Below are 24,080 nucleotides of genomic sequence, written 5' to 3'. Positions count from 1 at the left end.
ACTCAAAATAAAACAGATTTTAGTTATTATTACCTATTGTTTTACATTCATATGATTATAATTAGCTTTAAGATTTTATGTAACAGATATTTGAGATTTCAATCAAATATAATAATGTGTTTTTTTTTCACACACTTCAAACATTGAATGATATGAGTTGATTAAAAATCCATATCAAAAAGTGCCTTATTGTCATATATATTAACCATTTAAATTAGAATATTTCATTTATATTGCTGTTAAATATTTTCTTGACGGCGCGGTTAAGAACCGGTTTAAATTCATCGGAAATTAATCGGATTCTTAAGCTGTACTGAAAAGATATTTATTTTATTTTATAACTTATATGTGATAGTTCAATATAGTATAGGTATTGTATTCATATTTTAAATGCTTAAAAATTTTTTATTTAACAATTAGGAATTAAGGGTAGGTATATTTAATTTGAGGAAAAACTATTGTACCGTTTCTTTTCTTTCTTAAAACTGCATACAAAAGATTTCTTTGGATTAAATGCCTATTTTATACCTAATATATTCCTATAATTAACCAAAATAAAATTTACAATTTATTTAATTATAAAAATTTTATATATGGAAAGCAATCCAAGGATTTTTTTGTTCCAAATTCTTTATTCAGATTACCATTCTTATTTAATGTAAGTTAGTTTTAAAAAATCTTGGGATCATATAATTGTTTAGGGGAATTGTTTACAAGATTTATAGGGATAGGTGATTGAAGATTAAGGGGGGGGGGGGAGTTCTGACACTTTTGCGTAAACGGTGATTATAGGCTTTGTCTTTGGACTGAGAGGATAGGTTATTAGGGATAAAATCATTCTTATATGATGAATTTCCCCCAGATTTAAGATTTTTTGGATAGGCCTCCAGGTTCCGGAGCTCCAGGCCTCCAGGTGGTCTCTCTACAGGTAAAAATGAAAAAAAAAATTTTTTTTAAGAGTTAGATGTCAGCTTATGAGACAAAATATGTTTGTTTTTTCTTCAAATATGTGAATAACAATCAAAAAGAAGTATATTTTGTTTTATAAGTTAACTTCTAACTCTTCAAAAAAAAAATCTTATTTTCAATTTTTACCTGTACAGAGACCACCTGGAGGCCTGGAGCTCCGGAACCTGGAGTCCTATCCAAAAAATCTTAAATCTGGGGGAAATCTTATTAGTATTTTAAACTAAATATAGATTTAATTTTAATCTTGTTTTGAGAAAAGATTTATCTTCAATTAACATATCCTTGTATTCTTATTGCCCTTGAAAGAATTATTAATGAAAGAGATTCTATAGATTTTCTATTTATTCTTATTAATTGAGCAGGGGTGTATATTCTGCACAAGATTCATTTTAAGTTTATTCACCAAGGAGGGGAGAAAAATGGAAAAATGTTTTCAGTTCTCTTAATTTTTACTGACCACATATGTTTTATTACTTCCACCCCCCCCCCCCCCCCCCCTAGCAGTGTCAACCATGCAGAATATACACCCCTGTAATTGAGTCAATTTGAAATAAATTCTGTTAGAACCTCTGTCAAGAAAGACCCCCTTTCTTAGGTAGCGCAGCTATTCTATATATAATAAATATATATATAACTATTTATTAGAGAATATATTTTTGCATTTCAGTTGTGTGAAAATGGGCGGTATGAAATTTAAGAAGAAATCCCAAGAAGATGATTCAAATGGATATTTTGAAAAGATGCGCCAAGAGAAAGAAGATAAAAAGAAAAGGATTGAGGAGAAAAAACAAATGATTGCTAAGAAAAGAGCAAAATATCAGAGGCAGAAGCTCAACAGGCGGCTAGATCATGAGCTCAACCCCGAGGAACTTAAAGAGAGATTAGAGAGGAGAGAGCTCGTAGGAAAAGAGGTATGATTACTAAGAAAATGCTTTATATTAAATTAACTTGCAGTGGTGTATACATTAAGAGATATAAGTTTTCCGGAATTGTAATGTAGGGAGTAGATTTGAAATCTGCATCAAATTTTAAGGATTTTTTATAAAATTCGTTTTTTGTATAATTCTTTATCTAAAAGCGGAAATACAAATTAAGTTAATTAATTTTGGCATCCGTGATTGGTGGATTGAAAAAATCTGCGCTCTGATCGGATGTCGTACATCATTCAACCAATTAGAGCGCAGGTAGTTTAAAATCCACCTATCCTCAGGGGTGTATATTCTGCACAAGATTTATTTTTTTTCCCCGGCGACAAATTTTTTTATTTTTTTTCCCCCCCTTGTTTTTTCTCACCTAGTAGGGGGGAAAATGGAAAAATATTTAAAGAACTCTATATTTTATTTATTTTTTCCCTCCTACCACACATTTTTTTTAGGTTTTTTTTCACCAAGGAGGGGGGAAATGGAAAAAATGTTTTCAGTTTTCTTAAATTTTACATTTTTTTTCCCTCCAACCACTTATTTTTTATTTTTTTTCCCCCCCCCTGAGCCGGGGATCCCATGTAGAATATATACCCCTGCCTATCCTATTGGTCAAAATTAATTAACTTAAAATGTATTTCCGCTTTTAGATAAAGAATTTTACAAAAATACGAATTTAAAAAAAAATCCTTAAAATTTGATGCAGATTTCAAATCTACTCCCTACATTAAAATTCCGGAAAACTTATATCTCTTAGTATACATACAGGGGTGTATATTCTGCACAAGATTCATTTTTTCCCCTGCTGCAAATTTTTTTAACTTTTTTCCCTGCTGCAAATTTTTAAAACTTTTTTCCCCTGCTGCAAAGTTTTTTAAATTTTTTTCCCCTCTCAAGTTTTTTTTTCCAGCGGGGAAAGGAGAAAAATTAATTCAGAACTCTTTATTTTATTCATATTTATTCGCCTCCCATATATTCTTTTAGTTTTTTTTCACCAAGGAGGGAAGAAAAATGGAAAAAAAAATTTCAGTGTTAAATTTTTACCTTAATTTTCTCTTTATTTTTACTTTTTTTCCCCTAACCAAATACTTTTTATTTTTATTTATCCCCAGCGTGTCTGAGCCGTTTAATTTTGATGCGGCTCCGGCTCCGCTGAGCCGTATCTGGAAATACGGCTCCGGCTCCTGCTCTGGCTCCTACCTTAAAATTAATATAAAAATTTTTGTTCATTATTGAATTTGATAAAAGTAAAAGGATGTGTGTCTATTTGTTAAGTAACAATAGTTTTTCAGTTTATTACATGGAAATAGACCGTTGCCAAATTATAATATTACTTTAAAAATCATTTTTAGCAAATCTGAAGCCGGAGCCGTTTTTAACGAAAAATACGGCCTTGGCTCCACCAAAAATGTTGCTGCTCCGGCTTCGAAACGCTGCCCTTCCCCTCCTCCCTTAGCAGAGTCAAAAAAATAAAAAAATATTTGGTTTAAAAGAACTAAAAACATTTTTTTTATTTTTCTCCCCTCGTTGATAAAAACTAAAAGAATTTGTGGGAGGGGGATACCTAATCAGAATAAAATGAAGAGTTTTGAAAATATTTTTCCATTTTTTTCCACCTTGTTGCTGGAAAAATTTAGGATAAAAATTTTTAAAAAATTGCAGCAGGGTATGAAAAATGAATCTTGTGCGTGCAGAATATACACCCCTGTATTATAGTAATAGGATGTCTGTTAATGTGGGTGTAGCAAAGGATCTAGCTATCAAAAGGTCCAAGGAAGTTCTATAACTATTTTGATGGAGGATACTGCTATCCTTTCAAGAGAAATCCCACCTAGAAAAAATGATTACTCAACACCAAAATCTTGTTTTTTTTTAAAAAAAATAAAGGGTTCCAGTTATACTCTAAAGTTTAAACTCAAAATTTCTTATTCATTGACTCAAAAACTTTTATTAAATTGTGAAGGGTCGGTTCCAAACTATTAATATCCAAACTTACAGAATGGCTATTATTGTTTAGCATCATTGTATTTATATTCATGTTCCTTATGATTTTTATTTTGTTTATAGACTCGCGAAATAATGGAAAAGGCCCTAAAAGAAAGACATGCGAGAATGTTGTTCGTAAAATTTTTTGGCCAAAAATTTCCTGAAACAGTTGAAGAAATAATGGTAAGTCATTTAATTTCAATTTCTTTACATTCAAATGTTGATTACATTGCATTCAGAAGATCAACATAATATACATTTTCTTAGGGGACAGGGTGTTCCATAAGGTAGTGTTTTGTGCACTACGCTCTGGTTTGTGAAATCAGAGTTCAAGTCCTCTGTCAGACATTGCACTTGGCTACATAGTACATACAATGTACTTGTACATACTTCAACTATTTGCAATCGTACTTGTTTTAATAGTGCAGCTAATCTATAGATATTAACTATGTCAGTTCAGCTGACCGTTACTAGATTAAGCTTAGATTGAAGTAGCTTTAAAAAAATTTCAATTTTTTATACGTAGTTATAAGGTGTGTATTTGACAAACTAGTAAAATGTATGTAATGTTACGTATGTGTGTTTGCACTTTTTGAAATTAAGCTTATTATGAAAATTTTCAGAAGATTTAAATTTTTATTACTCTGATATTATCTAAATATAATTTCCAGACGTTTTATGGAATTTGTATGTTTAAAATCAGTGGGTAATAAGTATTCCTTATATTTTCCAACCGGCGCAAGTATTCATAAAAATAATAGTCATGTTTATAATAACAGATTACTGTTCTTTTTCATTTGACATCTTATGCTGTGGTACTTTATAATAATTGTCTTGTATTTATTTCCTAGGCCCTTGACCCGTTGATTAAGAGTTTACATTTTTCTGCCGGATATTCCAAAGGGTAAATCATTCTTTTATTGGTTGGACCTTACCTGAATGTCTTCAAACAGTTTCACTCTCATGGTTTACTTCTCCCCCCAGGGGTGTATAATTATATTCTGTAGATGAATTTTTTCAGAATTCTTTAGTTCATTCATATTATCCCCCCACCCACACATTCTTTTAGTTTTTTCCGCCAGGGAGGGGAGAAAAATGGAAAAATATTTAAAGAACTCAAGGTATATTTTATTTATTTTATCTCCCCTACCACACATTTTTTAGTTTTTTTCACCAAGGTGGGGGGGGGGGGATATGGAAAAATCTTTTCAGTTTTCTTAATTTCCCCCCCCCCCAACCACATATTATTTTTTTTTATATAATATAAACAAGAACAATAATTTTCAGAGTTCTAGATCCCAAAAAATACCCGAACAAGACTGGCAAGTTTCCAGCCGCCATTATTTACATGGAATCAGAGGAGGCAGCCGAAACTGTCAAGAAAAATCTTGAGAAAAAAAAGTAAGTTGTTTTCAACATTTTTAAATATATTTGAAATTACATTCTGCATGGTATACCCTGATATTGGTGGGAGGGGAAATAGAATATGTCTGGGAGGGGGGAAAGTGATAAAATAAAGAGTAGGTAGGTAGTGAATACATTTTGTCCCCTGAATATTTTCACAGTAGCTTTTCTTTCTTATTTTAGGCTAGGTAAGTCTAAGTAAGGTTTACAAAATAGCCGCTGTAGGGGCTAATTTTTATTTGTAAAAAGACCTTTAGAAATATTGCTAGAATCTGCTATCTTCAATCTAAAAATCCACAAAAAAACAAGAATTCGCAATACACAGATTAATCCGCTATTCTTTGGAGAATCCGACCCAAATATTGATTGGGCAGATTGCCAACCCTATGTTAAACTTATTTATTTTGATACTGTACTAGTTACATTATTAATTTAATAGTAGGACCCAATATTATTATAATGGTCTGTCCGTCCGTACTACCGACCGTACAAACATCCCTGACAGCTAAGATATTAATCTCTAAAAATCTAGGTTTAATGGTGGAGAAATGGTTGTTGGTTACTCGGGTGAAAAGGCTGGAAGAACTGTTAAAGAACTAAAAGATACAAATGTGCTTGAAGATAGGAGGGACGTTAACAGTATTTTTTTTATTTTTAAATTGATTGGACGTAATTGGACATCCGCTAGTTCACATTGCATAATGGATATAATTGTTGTACCTTTTTCTACTTTGGGATCAAAATCTACGAGTTGGGTGTCTAGTGCTATGGATTGGATGTAGATTACGTGGATATTGTGAGAGATTCTCGCATACCCTGATAAAATGTTTATTTGTTAATTTGTTTGTTTCTCCCAGCTGGCTTGTATAACGATACTCCTCAAACTTCCATTTTTACTTTACCCCATCGCCTCCCAGGACCATGGAGGTACATAGTGACCAATATCTGAGGACTATATTGGCAACCCAAATTATTTACTAAATTCCCCTGACCCAAAATCCACGTGTTTTATATCCATTTCTGGTTCATGCTGATATTTAACGCCATTTTCCTTATAATTAAATACTACTTTTTATCTTGTATATGCAGGGCGACCACTGCATACTATATATACTATTTATACTATATAGGATGAATTTGGATACTATATCATACTATATGACCAAAATTTACTATATATACTATATATTATTACCTTTACTTGACCAAAATTTACTATATATACTATATAATATTACAATTATATAACAAAAAACAAATATTGTCAGTTTTGTGACAACGCCTCTTAAGGAGCGTTTTGGTTTATTTTCACAGTAGGTCTTCTCCTATTTCTAGCCCCTGCGGGGGGCTCAAAAGATACTGTGATACGACAAAAATGCATAAAGCTCTAGGTACAGTAAAAAAGAGATGAAGAAAATCCTTTAAAATATATTTTTGTTTCTGATTATGATTTAAATGTCAGTTTTTTTTCATAGAATTAACTTAAGAGTGAGGGGGAAATTTTACCACTTTCGCTTACTCCGTGAATATTAGGCTAGGTATCAATGTGGGACTATAGGTTATTTGGGATAAAAGTTTACTTTTGGGTAGTAGTTCACTTATATTTAATAATTTTTTTGGATAAGTTTCCAGGTTCAGGTGCTGCAGGCTAAATGGTGGTTTCTGGACAGGTAAAAAAATTGTAAAATTTATAGATCAACTTATTAAACAGAATATGCATCTTTCAGCATGTTATTAACATATCTGAAGAAAAAAATTAAAATTGGCCTCCAAGTTCTGGTCCTGCAGGCCACCAGGTCCAGGTAAAAAATAAAATTTCTTATTTTAAGAGTTAGAGGTCAACTTATAAAACAGAATATGTATTTTTTTGGATCTTATTATCATATCTGAAGAAAATATATAAATCGGCCTCCAAGTTCAGGTCCTGCAGGCCTTTAGGTCCACTCTGAACAGTAAACAATCAAATTTCTTATATAAAGAGTTAGAGGTCTATTTATATAACAGAATATGTATTTACTTGGATAATATTAACAATCGGGATCCAAGTTCAGGTTCATTTTTAAGTTGACCTCTAACTCTTCAAATAAGAAATTTAAATTTTTTACCTGTTCAGAGTGGACATGGAGGCCTATAGGACCAGAACTTGGAGGCCGATTTAAATTATTTCTTCAGATATGTTAATAGCATTCAAAAGGATGCATATTCTGTTTTATTAGTTGGCCTCTAACTCTTCAAATAAAAAAAAAACTAACTTGTCCAGAGTGGACCTGGAGGCCTGCAAGTTCAGAACTTGAAGGCCTATTTTAATTTTTTCTTCATTTATGTTAATAACATCCAAAAAGATGCATATTTTGTTTTATAAGTTGATCTCTAACTCTTCAAACAGAACTTTAAATTTTTTACTTGTCCAGAAACCACCTTCCAGATAGCCTGCAGCACCTGAACCTGAGACCTATGAAAACTGATTAAATATATGTGAAATACTAACCAAAAGTAAACTTTTATCCTAAATAACCTATAGTCTTACATTAATACCTAGCCTAATAATCACAGAGTAAGCACCTTCTATTTGAAATTGCTTTGATAACAGCTATACTTTGAGTTATTATTGTTGATGTATACTATGTATTACTTAATAATTCTAAGTCCGATACTATATCATACTATATGAGTTTTAAAAAATATACTATATATACTATATGGATTTAAAAAATATACTATAAAAATACTATATTTTTTTTGTTTTGGAGTGGTCGCCCTGTATATGCCATGCAATGCTTGGGTAGAGGAAGGGAACATTGGACTGTAAATTGTACTGGTTCCCAAAGTTTTAAAGAAAGGGGGGGGGGGGGGTTAATGCAACCATCTCGTAATCAATGTATAAATGGCACTTAAAATTCGAATTTCGATCTGAAATTTTGCATGAGTAATCCTTGGTAGGTCTATTTTCCCTAAATCGAACAAAAAGTTTGAAAAGTAACGGCTAACGGCGGGCGGGTCAGCCGTTTAGCCATTTTTGGGCTATTTTCAATGCAAATCCATCACAAAACCTATCTCCACATAATACTCTTTGCTGCTCCAAAACGTTTTCAAATGATTCTAGTCGGTAGTTGCTGGTACTATAAATCTAAAAAAAAATGTTTTTTGTATCATTTCACATGATTTAAAGCAAAAATATGTTTCATAAAGTTGATTTTTACGTAATTTATGACAGATGTGCCCTAAAAATAGCCAAAAATAAAACGGCTAAACGTTACTTTTTCAACCTTTTGTTCGATTTAGGGAAAATAGACCTACCAAGGATTACTCATGCAAAAGAGGACTATCCACGAACAAGAGCACGTGATTCTAAGTACCTTCCAGCATTGATCCTGAGTATTTTCTTCCAGAATATAATAGGTCACTATTAATAATTAATATATTGACGAGAAAATTTATGTTTCACCACTTCAAGTTGAAGAAAAGTAAAAAAATGTCCACCATTTTTCGTTAAAATTCTATCAAACGTTTTGTTGAGTTCGGGGTGTCTTTAATTGTCCATGTTGTCAAATGACAAAAATTTAAAAAAGTCAAAAGCACATTTACTATATCTTATATGTTATGTTTAAATTAATGCTAATATGGATTAATTTACAATCAAAAGTTTTCAAAATCAATTAAAATACCTAAAAAAACATGGTGAAACATAAATTTTCTCGTCAATATATTAATAATATATGGTGACCTATTATATTCTGAAAGAAAATACTTAGGATCAATGCTGGAAGGTACTTAGAATCATGTGCTCTCGTTCGTGGATAGTCCTCTTTCAGATCGAAATTCGAATTCTAAGTGCCATTTATACATTGATTACGAGATGGTTGCATTAACCCCCCCCCCCCTTATCTCATTCTTTGGCTTTTAAAATGTGGGTATTTATTTGAATCATAATGATTGGTTCAAATGTAACGGTGCTTTAACTTTACAATAATAATTTCAGCTATAGAAGAACTTTTGTTTTTAGTTATTGGGGATGTACATTAATTTATTATCTAGGTATTGTTTTCATTAATATATGTAAAATATGAAAATAGAATTGCACTAAAACATTTTTTTGGGGGGTGGGGCTGTAAAAAAAGATTGTCTCAAGAAAACGGGGATAGGTCAGTAAAACTTATGAAATCCTCCTAAATGAAGAAGTATAAAAAAATACTAGTTTCAAATTTTCACAGGTTACGCATTTTTGGATTGATACCTGAAATTGATTCGGTAAATATAACAATTGTTTAGTAGCAGTGCTACTCAATAACCAAGATATTTCCGTACGTCATTTGGTTCTATAATTCCTAATTCTGACTAGGTATGTTAGAAAGAGTGTAAAATAAATTGATTAAAGAAATTTTATCGCTTTATTTTAATTTTAAGTTATTTTTGATCTAAATCAAATGTTGCTTTTTTTATTCGTTAATAATAGTCCCTTGATCTGTCAGAAGCCAGAGCAATTAAAATACTTGGCGTTCTCCTATTAGAATTTTTTTCAATTTTTAAAATTTTGGTACCTTCCTCCCCCTCCCGACAGAACTCTGACCAAGAACGATAATTTAGGTTAGGTTATAGGCTAGGGGGCCGAGCGTTTCGGTTAGGCAGGCTAGGGGGCCGAGCGCTGTGGTTAGGCAATCCAAGGGGCCGAGCTCCACGGTCAGAGTCTCATAGGACTGTTGGGGGGGGGGGGGGGGGGGGGGAGACAAATATTTTCAAAATTGAAAAAAAAAATCCTAAAAGGAAAATACTTAAAATTGTGCTTTCACACTAAGTACCCTGGCGAGCACTGATAATTTTTAATATACGGTGGAAGGTGGTTAGGGTGGTTGGGTACTGTTTAGCCCCGTATGGGTTAGACATAGGGGGGAAAACTAACCCTTCTCCATATTTTCAATTTAATTTTAAAATGATAAGGGAAAGGGGGGAATAAAGGTGCTCAACTGGCACTTTGAATGAAAGCACCCAAAAATTATTTCTGCTCAGGCGATGATAAGAAAGATGTTTCCACGTGCTTGCCATGTCCAAAAAGCCAAGTAAGATTATTAGATGTACTCTCATAGTTAAAGTAGTAAGGTTTTTTATTTGTCTGAAGCTTAAGATTTCACCAATTACTGAACCAAGTGTTGTTTTGTTTTAAGGGGCCGAAGGCTTGGGGTAGCAAAACTTTTAATGGAATGATGTTTTTTTTATTTTGGCTCAGAACCGGTTCTAATCTAGCGGACATTAAACTGTCAAGAAGCCATATTGGAAACAAGGATGACAACATCTATAAGTAGCGAAGCACAAAATTCATGGATGGATATCCGGCAAAAATGAACTATGGAGCATTTGCATAAAAAAACATTAAACTAAAAAATCACGAAACCCCGTAAGAATTATAACTTGAAAATCTAGGAATCGATCTAGCTCCTCTACTAATATCAATGCAAATCTGAATGAAACTTTGGGGATATGTAAATTGTTAACTTATTTAATCCCTATAAATATCAGCCGTCTATCTTAATTATGAGTAAAGAAAATCATGAAAACTTAAAAATCTAGGAATCGAACTAGCACCCCAACCAATAAGCAAATCTCGAAAAAACTTGATAAAATTATGCAGAATATGAGAGTATTTAATCCCTGAAAATTTCAGCTGTCTATCCAGGAGTTGAAAAAATCATGAAAATTTTAAAATGTAGGAATCGATCTAGCACCTCAAACAATTGACGAATCTTAATGAAACTTGGTGTAAATATTAAAAATATTAACAAAAGTATTCCCCAATAATTTCAGCTCTCTATCATTTATATTTTGTCTATTTTTGTTTTAGACGGACGGCCATTTCGAATATATTTTTTATTAGTAGGTAATGCATGTAAGCTTCTTTATCTAGGAAGGGGAGACCCAGCGCCGTTATTCATTTTTCCACTATAGATGACGCCAGAGCCGCCTTCCATGCAGCACAGGTACAAGTTATACAGTCACTGCGCTTCTCATAATTTACCAGGGGTGTATATTTTGCATGGTTGATCCTCCTAAAGGATTCGTCGTATTTTCACAGTAGCTTTTCTCCTATTTCTAAATCTTCGGGTCCAATTTTCTAAATCTGCGGGGCAATCATTAACATTTACTTAACCTATTAAAAGCAACTATAAAAATATGAGTGACGAAACCCTATACCTACTTCGTTTTTTTCCAGGATCCAATTTTCTTACCACCCAACACTAAATATTTTGTTCTGTAAAGAAAATTCTTCGCTAGGTTATAATATATTAAATACTGGGAAGCCCAGCAGAGTCGAGGCACCGTATAAATCTTCAACTAAAATTTTTTTATATTTCTAGAACCTTCAGGTTGGCCATTTTGCTTTGGATGTCAATTTTGCCACCGTAAACAATGAAGCCAAGGTCAATAGCATATATTATAAAACATGTCGATTTTATATTGTTGAATTTCCCTGGGGATGGGGCAGGACACTCGCATTGATCTACAACCCCTTTCATCCCAAACATTTATCATACGGCAGTCTGAACCGACTAAAAGCTGAGTTGTTTTTAGGGAATATCTTCACAATAAAAAAGTGTCGAGCATTCTTATCTTCTCTGTTATAGTTATTTTTTGCATTGTATTGGTGAAAGTTTTGCGCAGATAATTGAATATTTACAGTTTTGTTAGCCCTGAAAATTGTTACAATTTTTTTTTAGATTTAAAGAAGTTCCCTAATATTTTAACTTAACACTAAAAATATTTGTCACATGTAACCACTCAACAACAAAAAAGTGTCAAGTGCAAATATAAAAGATTCTTTTGAAATTAAATTGTCTCAAATGAATCAAAATTTGGCGAGAAGAAAAAGATTTTTTTTTTCTGTGGTATATGACGATGCGATTCCGCCGCTTTCTTCATAGCTTTACCTTGTACCTAATTAAAACAATGGCTCTGTCATTTTTTTTGGTTAAGTTCCTTTGTATTTGGTGTAACTACCCCTTTGGTTACAAAAAGTGTCTCACCACCAACCTACCCTGCTTATAAAGAAGCTTTGCTAATATTCAATTATATGCTAAACACAATTACAGGAAGCAAATAGGAAGCGGGTTGAGCAGAAAAGGAATGCAAGAATAGACTATGCCAAGAAAAAACGCTTGGAGTACAGAGAACAAATGATCAAGGTATGAGTTGGCCTTTAGCATTACTTACAGGGTTAAGTCATTGGAGGATGGCAATAATTGGAAGGAGGGGGGGGGGGGGGGGATGTGGGACACCGTAGCCCCGTGGTAACACACTGAGAACGGTGGTGAGATTTCGAGTTCAAATCCAATAGTTTTGTCTCAAATTCTTCTATCAATTCACGCAACCTCCCCCTAGTTGCGACAGAAGGGAGATTGTAAGTTCGGATGCCTAACAATCAAGTGTATATTACTAAAAAATCCGTTAATCACAGGCTCCATTGAGGAGAGTCTCATTCATTACGGTTGTTTGAAATAGGACACCTGTCATACTCAAAATAGGCGTGGTTAATAACGAGAACTCTCATGAGATATCGTGTCAAGTTAGGATATTTAAAGTCTGTCGCAACAGCCTCTCAACAAGAAAAATCAAAGCATCTAAACGGGTTTAAAGAGGACTATCCACGAACCAGAGCAAGTGATTCTAAGTATCTTCCAGCATTGACCCATAGTATTTTTTTAGTGAATATACTAGGTTTATGTTTAATATTTATCGACTAAAAAGTTAGGTTTCACCATGATTTTATATGAAAAAACTTTGAAATGTAAATAAATTTTTAAAGCAATATCATCAAATGCTTTGTTGAGTTCAAAGGACAAAATAAAATAACACTGCAGAAAAGCATCAAATATTGTAAATTGCAAAAGTACATTAATTAAACTGTTTACAAGTTACCAACCCTTTTTCTAAATATACATTTTATTCACAATAATATACTTTTGTGTCAAAGCTTTTAAACAACAGTTTGAACTCATCAAAACATTCGATGATATTGCACCAAATAGTGCTTAACATTTCAAAGTTTTTTTCATATAAAACCATGGTGAAATCTAACTTTTTAGTCGATAAAGCAAATATTAAACATAAACCTAGTATATTTACTAAAAAAATACTATGGGTCAATGCTGGAAGATGCTTAGAATCACTTGCTCTTGTTTGTGGATAGTCCTCTTTGAGGCCTAGTCGTGGCTGACGCGCGACTGCTGACCCCTAAAGTATATCTTCGTATTACTAAGGGGGGAGGCGGATGTGCCACTTTTTAAAACTAAAAGTAAAACGTGCATGATCTCAGCCCATAAAAGAGTTACAGCTCTAAAATTCAGCACAGCAGTTGCTTTTGTGGAGAACAATATGAAACAGTGAAGAAACGGCGATGGAACCGCTGAATTATTTTTTGCCTTTATTCGCCAAATTAGACAGTTCTCAATTATCTAAGATAAACTTTTTTTCTCATTAAAATTTCCCTTATATTTTCATGTGACACTTGTAATATTTCAAACATGTCAATATTAAAAAAAGTGTCAAGTAAAAATATAAGCGAAAATTTTATGGAAAAAAAAGTTTATCTCAGATGATTGAAAATTGTCTATTATGGCGAGAAAAGGCAAAAAAGAAATTTTGATGCTTTTCGGCGGGAGCGGCGGTTCCGCCGCTGTTTCTTTACAGTTCCATATTGTTCTCCACAACAGCAACTGCTGTGCCGAATTTTAGAGCTGTAACTCTTTTATGGGCTGAGATTATGCACGTTTAACTTTTGGTTTCAAAAAGTGGCACATCCGCCTCCCCCCTTTTTAATAGCATTACTAGTACTACGCTACTGTTCGAGAAGGTCGTACGAAAGGAAAAAGTTTTTAATAAAACATAATAACTTTTGTAAACACGATATCAATAGGATTATTCTATTCTTGCAGCGGGCTAAATAACGATTCCCCCTTCCCCTCCTACTGGATGAAAGAACTGACCAATAAACTGATAAATTGAAAATAATTTTTCCCTGTCATAAATTATAATATCCACGTATATTCTGCATCCATATTATATTTTATTCATTAACTGTTACTTATACCTGTTTATTTTTATAGAGAAATCTTGGAGAAGACTCAGAGGATGAAGTTGAATCTCCGAGAAAAAAGAAAAAGACAGGTTGGTTTGGTATTTATTAAGATTAATCGGTTTATTAGTGCCAGAAGCTTTGATTAGTTTAAGGCTATTTTGTAACTAGAGAAACCACTCATAATTCACGTCGTTTGTCCGTGAGTTAAGCTATGGGGAAATGTGATTTTCTCGGCTGCTATTTATGATAGATAGCTGAAACTTTGTCGGTTGGTCATGGTCTTGGTCATGCTTTAATAGTATTTTATTATTGACCATCTAAATAAGTAAATTAATTTCAAATGCAATTTTAATTGTTTCACCTTGTAAAATGCTCCTTTTGGAACTTTCCCCTTTATTATTCTATCACAACCAAATTGTTCCTTAGCAGGGTTGTCATATTGGGCATTTTTCTTCTCTCTTTTTTCACCCCCTCCCCTTTTTTCACCCCCCAAAACGGGGGGTGCCAAAATCTGCCCGATATGACAACCCTGTTCCTTAGGGAAACTACCATTTTTAATTGGCCTATGCTATAATATGCCTATCCCTATGCTAATATAAAAAGTAGGGTTGGCAATCCGAATCGGATCCGGAATCTGCCCAATTTTTGGCCAATTTTGGAATCTGAATTCTTAATTGGTAGGCTAAAATTAGCATCTTGAGTTTTTTCTTTCAACTCCCCCTTTTTTAAGGCAAAGATTATCATCATTATATATAATATCTTTTCTCGTATTCATTCGAATCCGGTGGATAGGAACCGGTTCTCATCCATACGAAAAAACTATGTCTAGCATCGTATTATATCCAGCTTTCTACGAATATAGAAATTTACAATTTTAAGATTAAAACCAGTTTTTTTAGCCGGTGCCTCCGGCACCTCGGGGCTAAAAAAACTAGTTTTAATCTCATATTTGTACTTTCTATATCCGCGGAAAGCCGTTTATAATACGATGCGAGAAATAACTATTCTCGTATTCATTCGAATCCGGTGGATAGGAACCGGTTCTCATCCATACGAAAAAACTATGTCTAGCATCGTATTATATCCAGCTTTCTACGAATATAGAAATGTACAATCATAAGATTAAAACCAGTTTTTTTAGCCGGTGCCTCCGGCACCTCGGGGCTAAAAAAACTAGTTTTAATCTCATATTTGTACTTTCTATATCCGCGGAAAGCCGTTTATAATACGATGCGAGAAATAACTATTCTCGTATTTATTCGAATCCGGTGGATAGGAACCGGTTCTCATCCATACGAAAAAAACTATGTCTAGCATCGTATTATATCCACACACTTTTCCTCAACAGTTTAGCGGATTTAAAATCAACACGCAACAAGCGGTCAATGGATCCTATAAATAGACACATTTGCTGAATCAAAACTGGTTTTATCTAAATTGTATCTGTTCCTTCTTCAGGATTATAGAATTTCAAAGATTTTAACCAAAAATGTGCGATGATTTGACTTTAAAATAGCATTTAATCTTAATGTTCATGGCTTATTAATATAAGTTTGTCATATTTGTTGAGGTTTTAAAACAATATTTCTATAGACAATTCAACACTGCATATTTAGGATTTATAACAATGATTATTTTATGCATTATGAGTGATATAAAAAGTCATATCAAAAGTACTTTTTAATTATTAATTCTAATTGTTTAGATCCTTTGCCGTTTATTACACAAAAGTAAATATTTTTGTTCTAAACCATTTTGAATTTTATATGGATAAAATAATTGATATAATGAACAAGGATGACAACATCCATAAAAGCGAAGCAATGAAACGGTAGGACAAACGGACATAAACACTTGTAAGTGTCAGAACTCAATAATCAGAATATAAAAGTACAAGAGTCGAAGCAAAATTGTAAGTAAATTTGTTTTAAAAAATCTGCTTGATACAGGATAATGTTTATGGACATACTTACATTTTTAGGACTTGATTATAGAGTTGCATCGCTTATTATATTGTACTTTGTTGTCCCAGGAATCTATATACCAAAAATCAGATCAAACGGAGAATTAGATCACATAAAAATTTGTTGTTAAAAAAGTTGTTAAGTTATCAACATGTTTTAAATGAACGTACGTACATTCTGGTAATGTTTATAGAGTTGCTACGCTTTATAATCGTACCAAACTTCTACAGGAATGACCATGCAAAGTTTAAAATCGATAGGCACAATCGCTATTTTTTATATTGAGCTAGTATATCTTAATTAAACACCAAATTATTGTATTGTGTATTTAAGATTATTTAGCAATTGAAAACAATTATTATTTAATTTTGTATTTTATTTAAGACATGGCAAAACCTTTTTCAAAATGTGATCATAATCTAAATAGGTCAAAGCTTTTGGTCCTTGTTGATCTATAATTATATTTTTTTTAAACAAGACTCTTTTAAGATAAAGAATAAAGGATAGAAGCATATACATACAACAAGTATTTTTAATAATGCAGGAGTTTACGTTAACAAACTAATAAAGGTTAGTCTTTAGGTTAGATTAGAAAACCTTTACATCTCATTTCTGCTGCTTGATTTTAATTTCTTTTAAAATCAAGCAGCTGAAATGAGATGTAAAGGTTTTCTATATTTATTGTTCGTCTGTCTATCCATAAAGGATAAATCTTATCGTTAATTTAGGCATTTTATAATTGTCCTATTGATTTTATACTTGGCATGGTTGGTTATTTCTGTAGTAATAGTAAGGTACGATTTAGAAAGCATAGCAATTCTACAATCGTTGTCTATTTACAAAAAGTTGATTTGAAACATTTTTTTATATTCCTACTACAAAAAGGTAGAATGTTATAAACAAAGCATATCAAAAATGTAGGAATGTCCTTAAACAGTATCCTTAATCAACTATTAAGTTGTTAACTAATTTGACTAAGTATACTTATTAATAACAGTCCTTTAATGTAATCAATTAAAGGCCTAATGTCTTCAACAATCTATTGTTTATGTGGTTGATAACTTAATACTATCGTGTCTTTTTTACTTACAAAATTCGAGTGTCAATGCTAATTGTTTCTATATAAACAAGGATGACAACATCTATAAAAGCGAAGCTATGAAACCGTAGGACAAACTGACATTATCATTGTACAGTTTTAAAACTGAATAATCAGAATATAAAGTTATAAAAGTCGGAACAAATGTGTAAGTAAATTTGTTTAATTGTTTGTAATTAAAAAAACTGTTTAAATACAGGATATGTTAAAGGACATAATTACATTTTAGGACTTGATTATAAAGATGCTTTGCTTTAAATATTAAACTTTGTTGTCCTAGGAATCAGTATTCCAAAAATCAGATCAATTAGATAATTTTTACACATAAAAATTTGTTGTTAAAAAAAGTTAAAATCAACATATTAAAAATGGGCGTATGGAGATTCTGGTAATGATTATAGAATTGATACGCTTTCTAAACCGTATCTAATTAGTACAGGAATAACCTTGCAAAGTTTGAAATCGATAGGAAAATTCTAACATGTCCAAGTTAATGAAAAAGGTAATTGTTCCACCTAAAAAGCTAACTGTTACTGACGGACGGACAGACTAACCAACCCCAATTGTAGAAAAGCTTCAATTTAAAAAAAGTATATGTTGTAAATCAATTGTGCCAGTATTTTTAGTTAAATGATATATTTATTTTTTATTACTGTTTTTTACTTTCTAAGTTTTAAATTTTAAGGTAATTTGAAGAAAAACAAGCATTAATTAAAGTCAGAAGTTACCCCGTCGACAATTTTATAAGTTATAATTAATCTACAAAAAAAGGTTTTTAAAACAACTACTGCTTTCATGTGTTAAGGGTAATATACAGCATATATATTTTACATCAAAGGCCATTTTAAAGTCAAATCATCACACATTTTTTGTTAAAATCTTTGAAATTCTATAATCGCAAAGAAGGAACAGATACAATTTAGGTAAAACCAGTTTTGATTCAGCAAATGTGTCTATTTAAAGGATCCATTGGCCGCTAGTTGCGTGTCGGTTTTAAATCCGCTAAACTGTTGAGGAAAAGCGTGTCCAGCTTTCTACGAATATAGAAATGTACAATCATAAGATTAAAACTAGTTTTTTTAGCCGGTTACTTCGTCACCTCGGGGCTAAAAAAAACTAGTTTTAATCTCATAATTGTACATTCTTTATCCGCGGAAAGCCGTGCGAGAAATAACTATTAAAATCTGGTTCGATTCTCGGAAGTGAATTATACACCAAGAATATTAATTTTTAGGACATATGTAGCACTTAAATTTTTTATAAAAAAATTTTAAAGCCTTTTAAAATATTGACAGAATCCGAATCCAAAAATAAGAATCCGAATCCGCCATATTTTTGGACGGATTCTTGTAAGAATCCAAATCCTATCAAAAAATTTGACGGGATTGCCACCCCTAATAAAAAGATAAGATTTTTGTGAGCTTTTTTAGGTCCTACGACAAACGCAGGAGTTCCAAACGTCGGAGTAGATACTTTACCTAACCTAACCTATTTTAGACCATCTTATAGGTTTTTTAAATGCCTAACCCCTGCGGAGGGCTTATTTGTTCTTTCATATCTTAACCTAACCTAATATGTATAGAAATACTTAATCAAATTAATATTTTAACACTCCTACGTTTGTCCACTCCGACGTTTGGGACTTCTGCGTTTGTCCTGGAACCTTTTTTAATACAAAAATTAAAGCTGGAGTTGATCCCCCAACCTCCCTCTTTTTTTTAGTATCAGTCGTTAGTTCAGTGGTGTGCAGGGATTGTATTTCTAGAGGGTGGAAAATAAGGAGGGGGGGGGGGGGTGAGTTCTGACACTTTTGCTTAAAAAGTGATTTTAGGCTATGTCTTAGAAGTTAGAGGAAAAAATTTGGATTTGGCCTCCAGGTTCAGGTGTTGCAGGCCTCCAGGTTGTCTCTGGACAGATAAAAATAAGTTTTTTTGGAAGAGAGTTATGAAACAAAACATCCATGTTTTGTATTTTATTTACATATTTAAAGAAAAAAGATGCATATTTTGTTTTATATGTTGACCAATAACTCTTCAAAAAAAAAAAAAAATATTCCCATCCATAAACAACCTTGAGGCCTGCACCACCTGAACCTGGAGGCCAAAATTTAAATATTTAAATATAGGGAAACTACATCCCAAAAGGAAACTTTTTTTGTCAACTTTTTAAAGGTAAATAATGAATAACAATTATTTAGAAGATGATCCCAAGGATGAGGATGGTTCTGATGCGGAGAACGATGATGGTGATTCTGGAGACGATTATGAAAATGATGACAGTGATGATGAATAAATCAGCACACAAAAATCTTCAAAATAAAAAAAATCCTTTAAATTGTTATTTCCTCAAATGATATTAAGTTGCTTGTAAAAAATGCGCATTTATTTTGCATTATTTTTAAACATCATAAAAAATCTTTTTATACTTTTCAGCAACTTAAAAAATCTGTGTGTACCTGTTATTTCATATGCCCATTCGAATCAGGGATATAGGGATCAAGCGATGGATGATAAAATAATCTTCCTCCTTATTCTTAAATTTATTGTAAGGAAGGTTAATTTATCCCACATTGTCCTATCTCTTCACGATTAATGTCAAGCAACATTTTTGTTGAAAAATGATATTTTTTTGGTCGTTACTCATATTTTTTTTATTTCAGATTTTTCTCTTTTGACTGTTATAACTCATCAAGGCAAGGACGTTGTTAGGATTTATTAGTTAAGATATATTAATACATATTAATTGAATTTTATTAAATGAATATAAAAAAATTTATGTTAACTTAAAAAAGATTGTCCATAGTTCTTTTCAATAGGAATTACTCATATTTAGTGAATATTATCGTTCTACTACTATTTTTAAGCCCTAAAACTCACACCTTTACGGATTTTTAGCGCAACCTCCTACTCCTCCCTTTATTAAAAACAAAGGCAGAAGACTCTTTCACACTTTCTTGCAAGTGCCTTATTTTAGCTCCATAAAGCTTTAAACATGCCAAATCCTTGAACACATAGCACAACCCGCTCCAACCCCCCCCCCCCCCCCCTCTCTTATTATTCCCAAATTATTGTCCTGCAATATCCTTGACTGCAGGAACTCAACATGTCTGATGTCGAGGGAGATGATGTTACCCCCGCCCCTGCCCCAGGTTAGTTTTTTTTATATAGCTTGAATTTTGTGTGTGGGGTCAGGTGGGTTACAATTTTTCCGATTGATATTGGTTACAGTAAAGCTTCTGTGATAGGCATTATTATTTAACCCAGACAACCAACTTTCTGATAATAGACTCTTTAACTGGAAGTCCTAACTGCGTGGGGTAATGAGTTGTCCCTTAAAAATTCATGGCATTTCTCCATTAATGTTCTTTAATAATACAAATTGTACATAAAGGGGGGGGGGGGGAAGTTCTGACACATTTGCGTAAACCTGGTGTATAGGCTTTATCTTTGGACTGAGAGGATAGGTTATTAGGGATAAAATCATTCTTATATGCAGGGTTTCGGATCCGGATCCGCAAGGATCCGCATATTTTTGGGTCCAAGGATCCTGATCCTTGGACTCAAAAAAATGCGGAAAAAATGGAAAAATCTACCTAAATTTATATAAAATCTCAGACATTCTCTTGATGAGAGCCAATCTTTAAGGTTTAGGGTCAGACTTGAAAATTAAAAGTAATTTTGACTTCGAATTAAAGAATAAATATTTTTGAAAAATTTGGTGATTTTATTTTTATTGTCAAGGATCCGGAACCGGATCCGGATCCGCAAAAAATCAATGCGGATCCGAAACCCTGCTTATATGATGAATTTCCCCCAGATTTAAGATTTTTTGGATAGGCCTCTAGGTTCCGGAGCTCCAGGCCTCCAGGTGGTCTCAGTACAGGTAAAAATAAAAAATAAGATTTTTTTTTGAAGAGTTAGAGGTTAACTTATAAAACAAAATATGCCTCTTTTTGATTGTTATTCACATATTTGAAGAAAAAAACATACTTATTTTGTCTCATAAGCTGACATCTAACTCTTTAAAAAATTTATTTTTTTCATTTTTACCCGTACAAAGACCCCTTGGAGGCCTGGAGCTCCGGAACCTGGAGGCCTATCCAAAAAATCTTAAATCTGGGGGAAATTCATCATATAAGAATGATTTTATCCCTAATAACCTATCCTCTCAGTCCAAAGATAAAGCCTATACACCAGGTTTACGCAAATGTGTCAGAACTCCCCCCCCCCCCCCCCCTTAAATTCTATTAAATGTATCTTTGATTGTATCTCCTTCGATCCCTTTAACCAAAAATATTTGGTACAACTACATAGTTGTTAATCTGGACACTCTATACATTTCTACATCAATATTAAAAAAGTGTTTCTACGTTTTTTTCTTTTAGTTGCAGTTGACGGACCAATGGACATCAATAGCGCTATTGCTGAAGTCCTAAAGCAGGCTCTCATCGCTGACGGCCTGTCTCGCGGCATTAGGGAATGCGCTAAGGTATGATATTTTAGTAAATCTATACTTTTACATAGGGAACAATTCTATATTATAAGACAAGGATGACAACATACATAAAAGCGAAGTTCTGAAACGGTAGAATAAACAAACATTAACACTTGTAGAGTGCCATAACTGAAACAAGCCTAAATTAACGAAAAGATCTAACAGTTACGGACTGACGGACGGACGGACTGACCGACCCAAATATTAGAAAAGCTTCGCTTTTAAAAAAGAATGTTGTTCGGCTCAGTATCGAATTTTAAAGAAGGTTTAGTAATGATTCCAGTTTTGTTTTTAAAAACAAATGGTGATTTTATGAAACTTTATGAAACATGAAACCACACCACCACAGAAAAAAAATAGCGAATGCGAAATGAAACATGCACAGCTGAGCTCCTATCCTACATAATTCAACAGTCAAAAGACTAAAAACCAAAGAATTTTTTTTGTATTAATGTCTTAATATCCTTATTCTACATGATACATTTTTAGTTAAATTGGAATGCTATTATGATTTAGTCTCTGGACAAACGCGAGGCCCTATTGTGCGTGCTCAGCGAGAACTGCGACGAGCCCATGTACAAGAAGTTGGTCTCGGCTCTCTGCATGGAGCATAACATTCCCCTGATCAAGGTATTAATGCAGGACACATGTCATGCCATACTAAAGCTTTGGTGAGATAATTGTAATGTTGTATCCTTGCTTCGAAAACCCGTTTTCGTTTTGGCTTTTGAACAAAGACCTACTGTTCTTGTACTTTTAACCCTTTTCCCCCAAAAATATTGGTCTATCATATTTTTTTCTATACATGAAGAACGGAACATCAGCTTCATTACATCATTAAGATCAAACTAATATTACTTCTTACATGAAGATGGGGTAATGGTTTGGTCTAAGTGAAAAGAGGGGGAAAATGTCAATCTTTTATTCAAGATTTGTGGGTAATTATTACATTTTATTTTGGATGATTTTATACTTGATTTTAGGTCGACTCTAACATGAAGTTGGGTGAATGGGTTGGCCTGTGCAAGATTGACCAGGAGGGCAAGGCCAGAAAGGTGGTCAAGTGTTCCTGCGCCGTTATCAAGAACTGGGGAACTACGGGCGCTGCTCATGATGTTGTCCAGGTGTGTTGATTGAAAATTAAGGGGAGGGGGGGGGGGGGGTAATTTTTGTAAAGCTCATACCCTTGAGTATTCAGAATCAAAACTTTATTATATCAAAATATTTTATAGTTTAAATAAGATTTTTACTCCATGCATATTGCGTAAGGATCATTTAATGACTGCCAGACTGACGGCATGAAGCAAACATTTTGGGATCACGGAAAGAAAACGAAGTAACGAGATTTGTCGTATTTTAACAGTAGCTTTTGGTAGGTCCCTTTAGGTTAGGTAAATGTTAATGATTTCCCCGCAGTGTTGGAGCCCACGCAGAAGCTAGAAATAGGAGAAAAGCTACTGTGAAATTGCGACGAAACCCGCTAATTCGTTTTCTTTCCATGATCCACATTTTGATATCAACTATAATTAATATTTAAATTTGATTATTTTTAAAAGCGAAGCTTTTCTATAATTAGGGTCGGTCCGTCCGTCCGAGATAGATAGCTTTTATTCGTTAATTTAGGCATGTTAGAATTGTCCTATCGATTGTCCTTTGCATGATGGTTCCTGTAGTAGTTGGGTACGATTTAGAAAGCGTAGCAACTCTATAATCATTACCAGAATGTCCGTACGTCCATTTTAAACATGTCGATTTTCTACTTTTTTAACAACAAATTTTTAAGTGATCTAATTATCCGTTTGATCTGATTTTTGGTATATTGATTCCTGGAACAACAAATAACAATATTATAAGCGAAGCAACTCTATGATTAAGTCCTAAAAATGTAAGTATGTCCATAAACATTATCCTGTATCAAGCATTTTTTCAACAAATATACTTACAATTTTGCTTCGACCCTTATACTTTTATGTTCTGATTATTCAATTCAGACACTACACAAGTGTTAATGTCCGTTTGTCCTACCGTTTCGGTGCTTCGCTTTTATGGATGTTGTCATCCTTGCAGGGGTGTATATTCTGCACAAGATTTATTTTTTTTCCCCTGCTACAAAATTTTTTATTTTTCTTCCCCCCCCCCCTAGTTTTTTCTCACCAAGTAGGGGGGAAATGGAAAAATAT

General features: G+C 33.0%; 2 protein-coding genes across 2 annotated transcripts in view; both read left to right on the top strand.

The window, feature by feature from the left end:
- Positions 1–1,339: 1,339 nt before the first annotated feature.
- On the top strand, positions 1,340–20,066 carry LOC145331044 (uncharacterized). Its single transcript, XM_080175656.1, has 12 exons — positions 1,340–1,880; positions 3,957–4,058; positions 4,727–4,779; positions 5,163–5,276; positions 5,812–5,908; positions 9,492–9,527; positions 10,284–10,333; positions 11,176–11,248; positions 11,627–11,689; positions 12,359–12,451; positions 14,372–14,432; positions 19,604–20,066. Exons 1-12 carry the CDS (start codon positions 1,647–1,649, stop codon positions 19,696–19,698), a joined length of 1,071 nt encoding a protein of 356 aa, XP_080031782.1. The 5' UTR covers positions 1,340–1,646; the 3' UTR covers positions 19,699–20,066.
- Positions 19,961–24,080, top strand: part of LOC145331046 (small ribosomal subunit protein eS12-like) — a 4,554-nt gene continuing 434 nt past the window's right edge. The window contains exons 1-5 of the mRNA XM_080175662.1: positions 19,961–20,098; positions 20,500–20,554; positions 21,791–21,894; positions 22,417–22,530; positions 22,884–23,024. Coding sequence (XP_080031788.1) covers positions 20,509–20,554; positions 21,791–21,894; positions 22,417–22,530; positions 22,884–23,024 — 405 coding nt within the window. The 5' untranslated portion in view covers positions 19,961–20,098; positions 20,500–20,508. The remainder of the gene's footprint in view (positions 20,099–20,499; positions 20,555–21,790; positions 21,895–22,416; positions 22,531–22,883; positions 23,025–24,080) is intronic.

Source organism: Acartia tonsa, chromosome 11 (genome assembly GCF_053477335.1).
Source record: "Acartia tonsa isolate MP-2025a chromosome 11, ASM5347733v1, whole genome shotgun sequence".
Taxonomy (NCBI): Eukaryota; Metazoa; Arthropoda; class Copepoda; order Calanoida; family Acartiidae; genus Acartia; species Acartia tonsa.
Note: the sequence above shows the minus strand (reverse complement) of the source record. Positions and strands in the feature narration are given on the sequence as shown.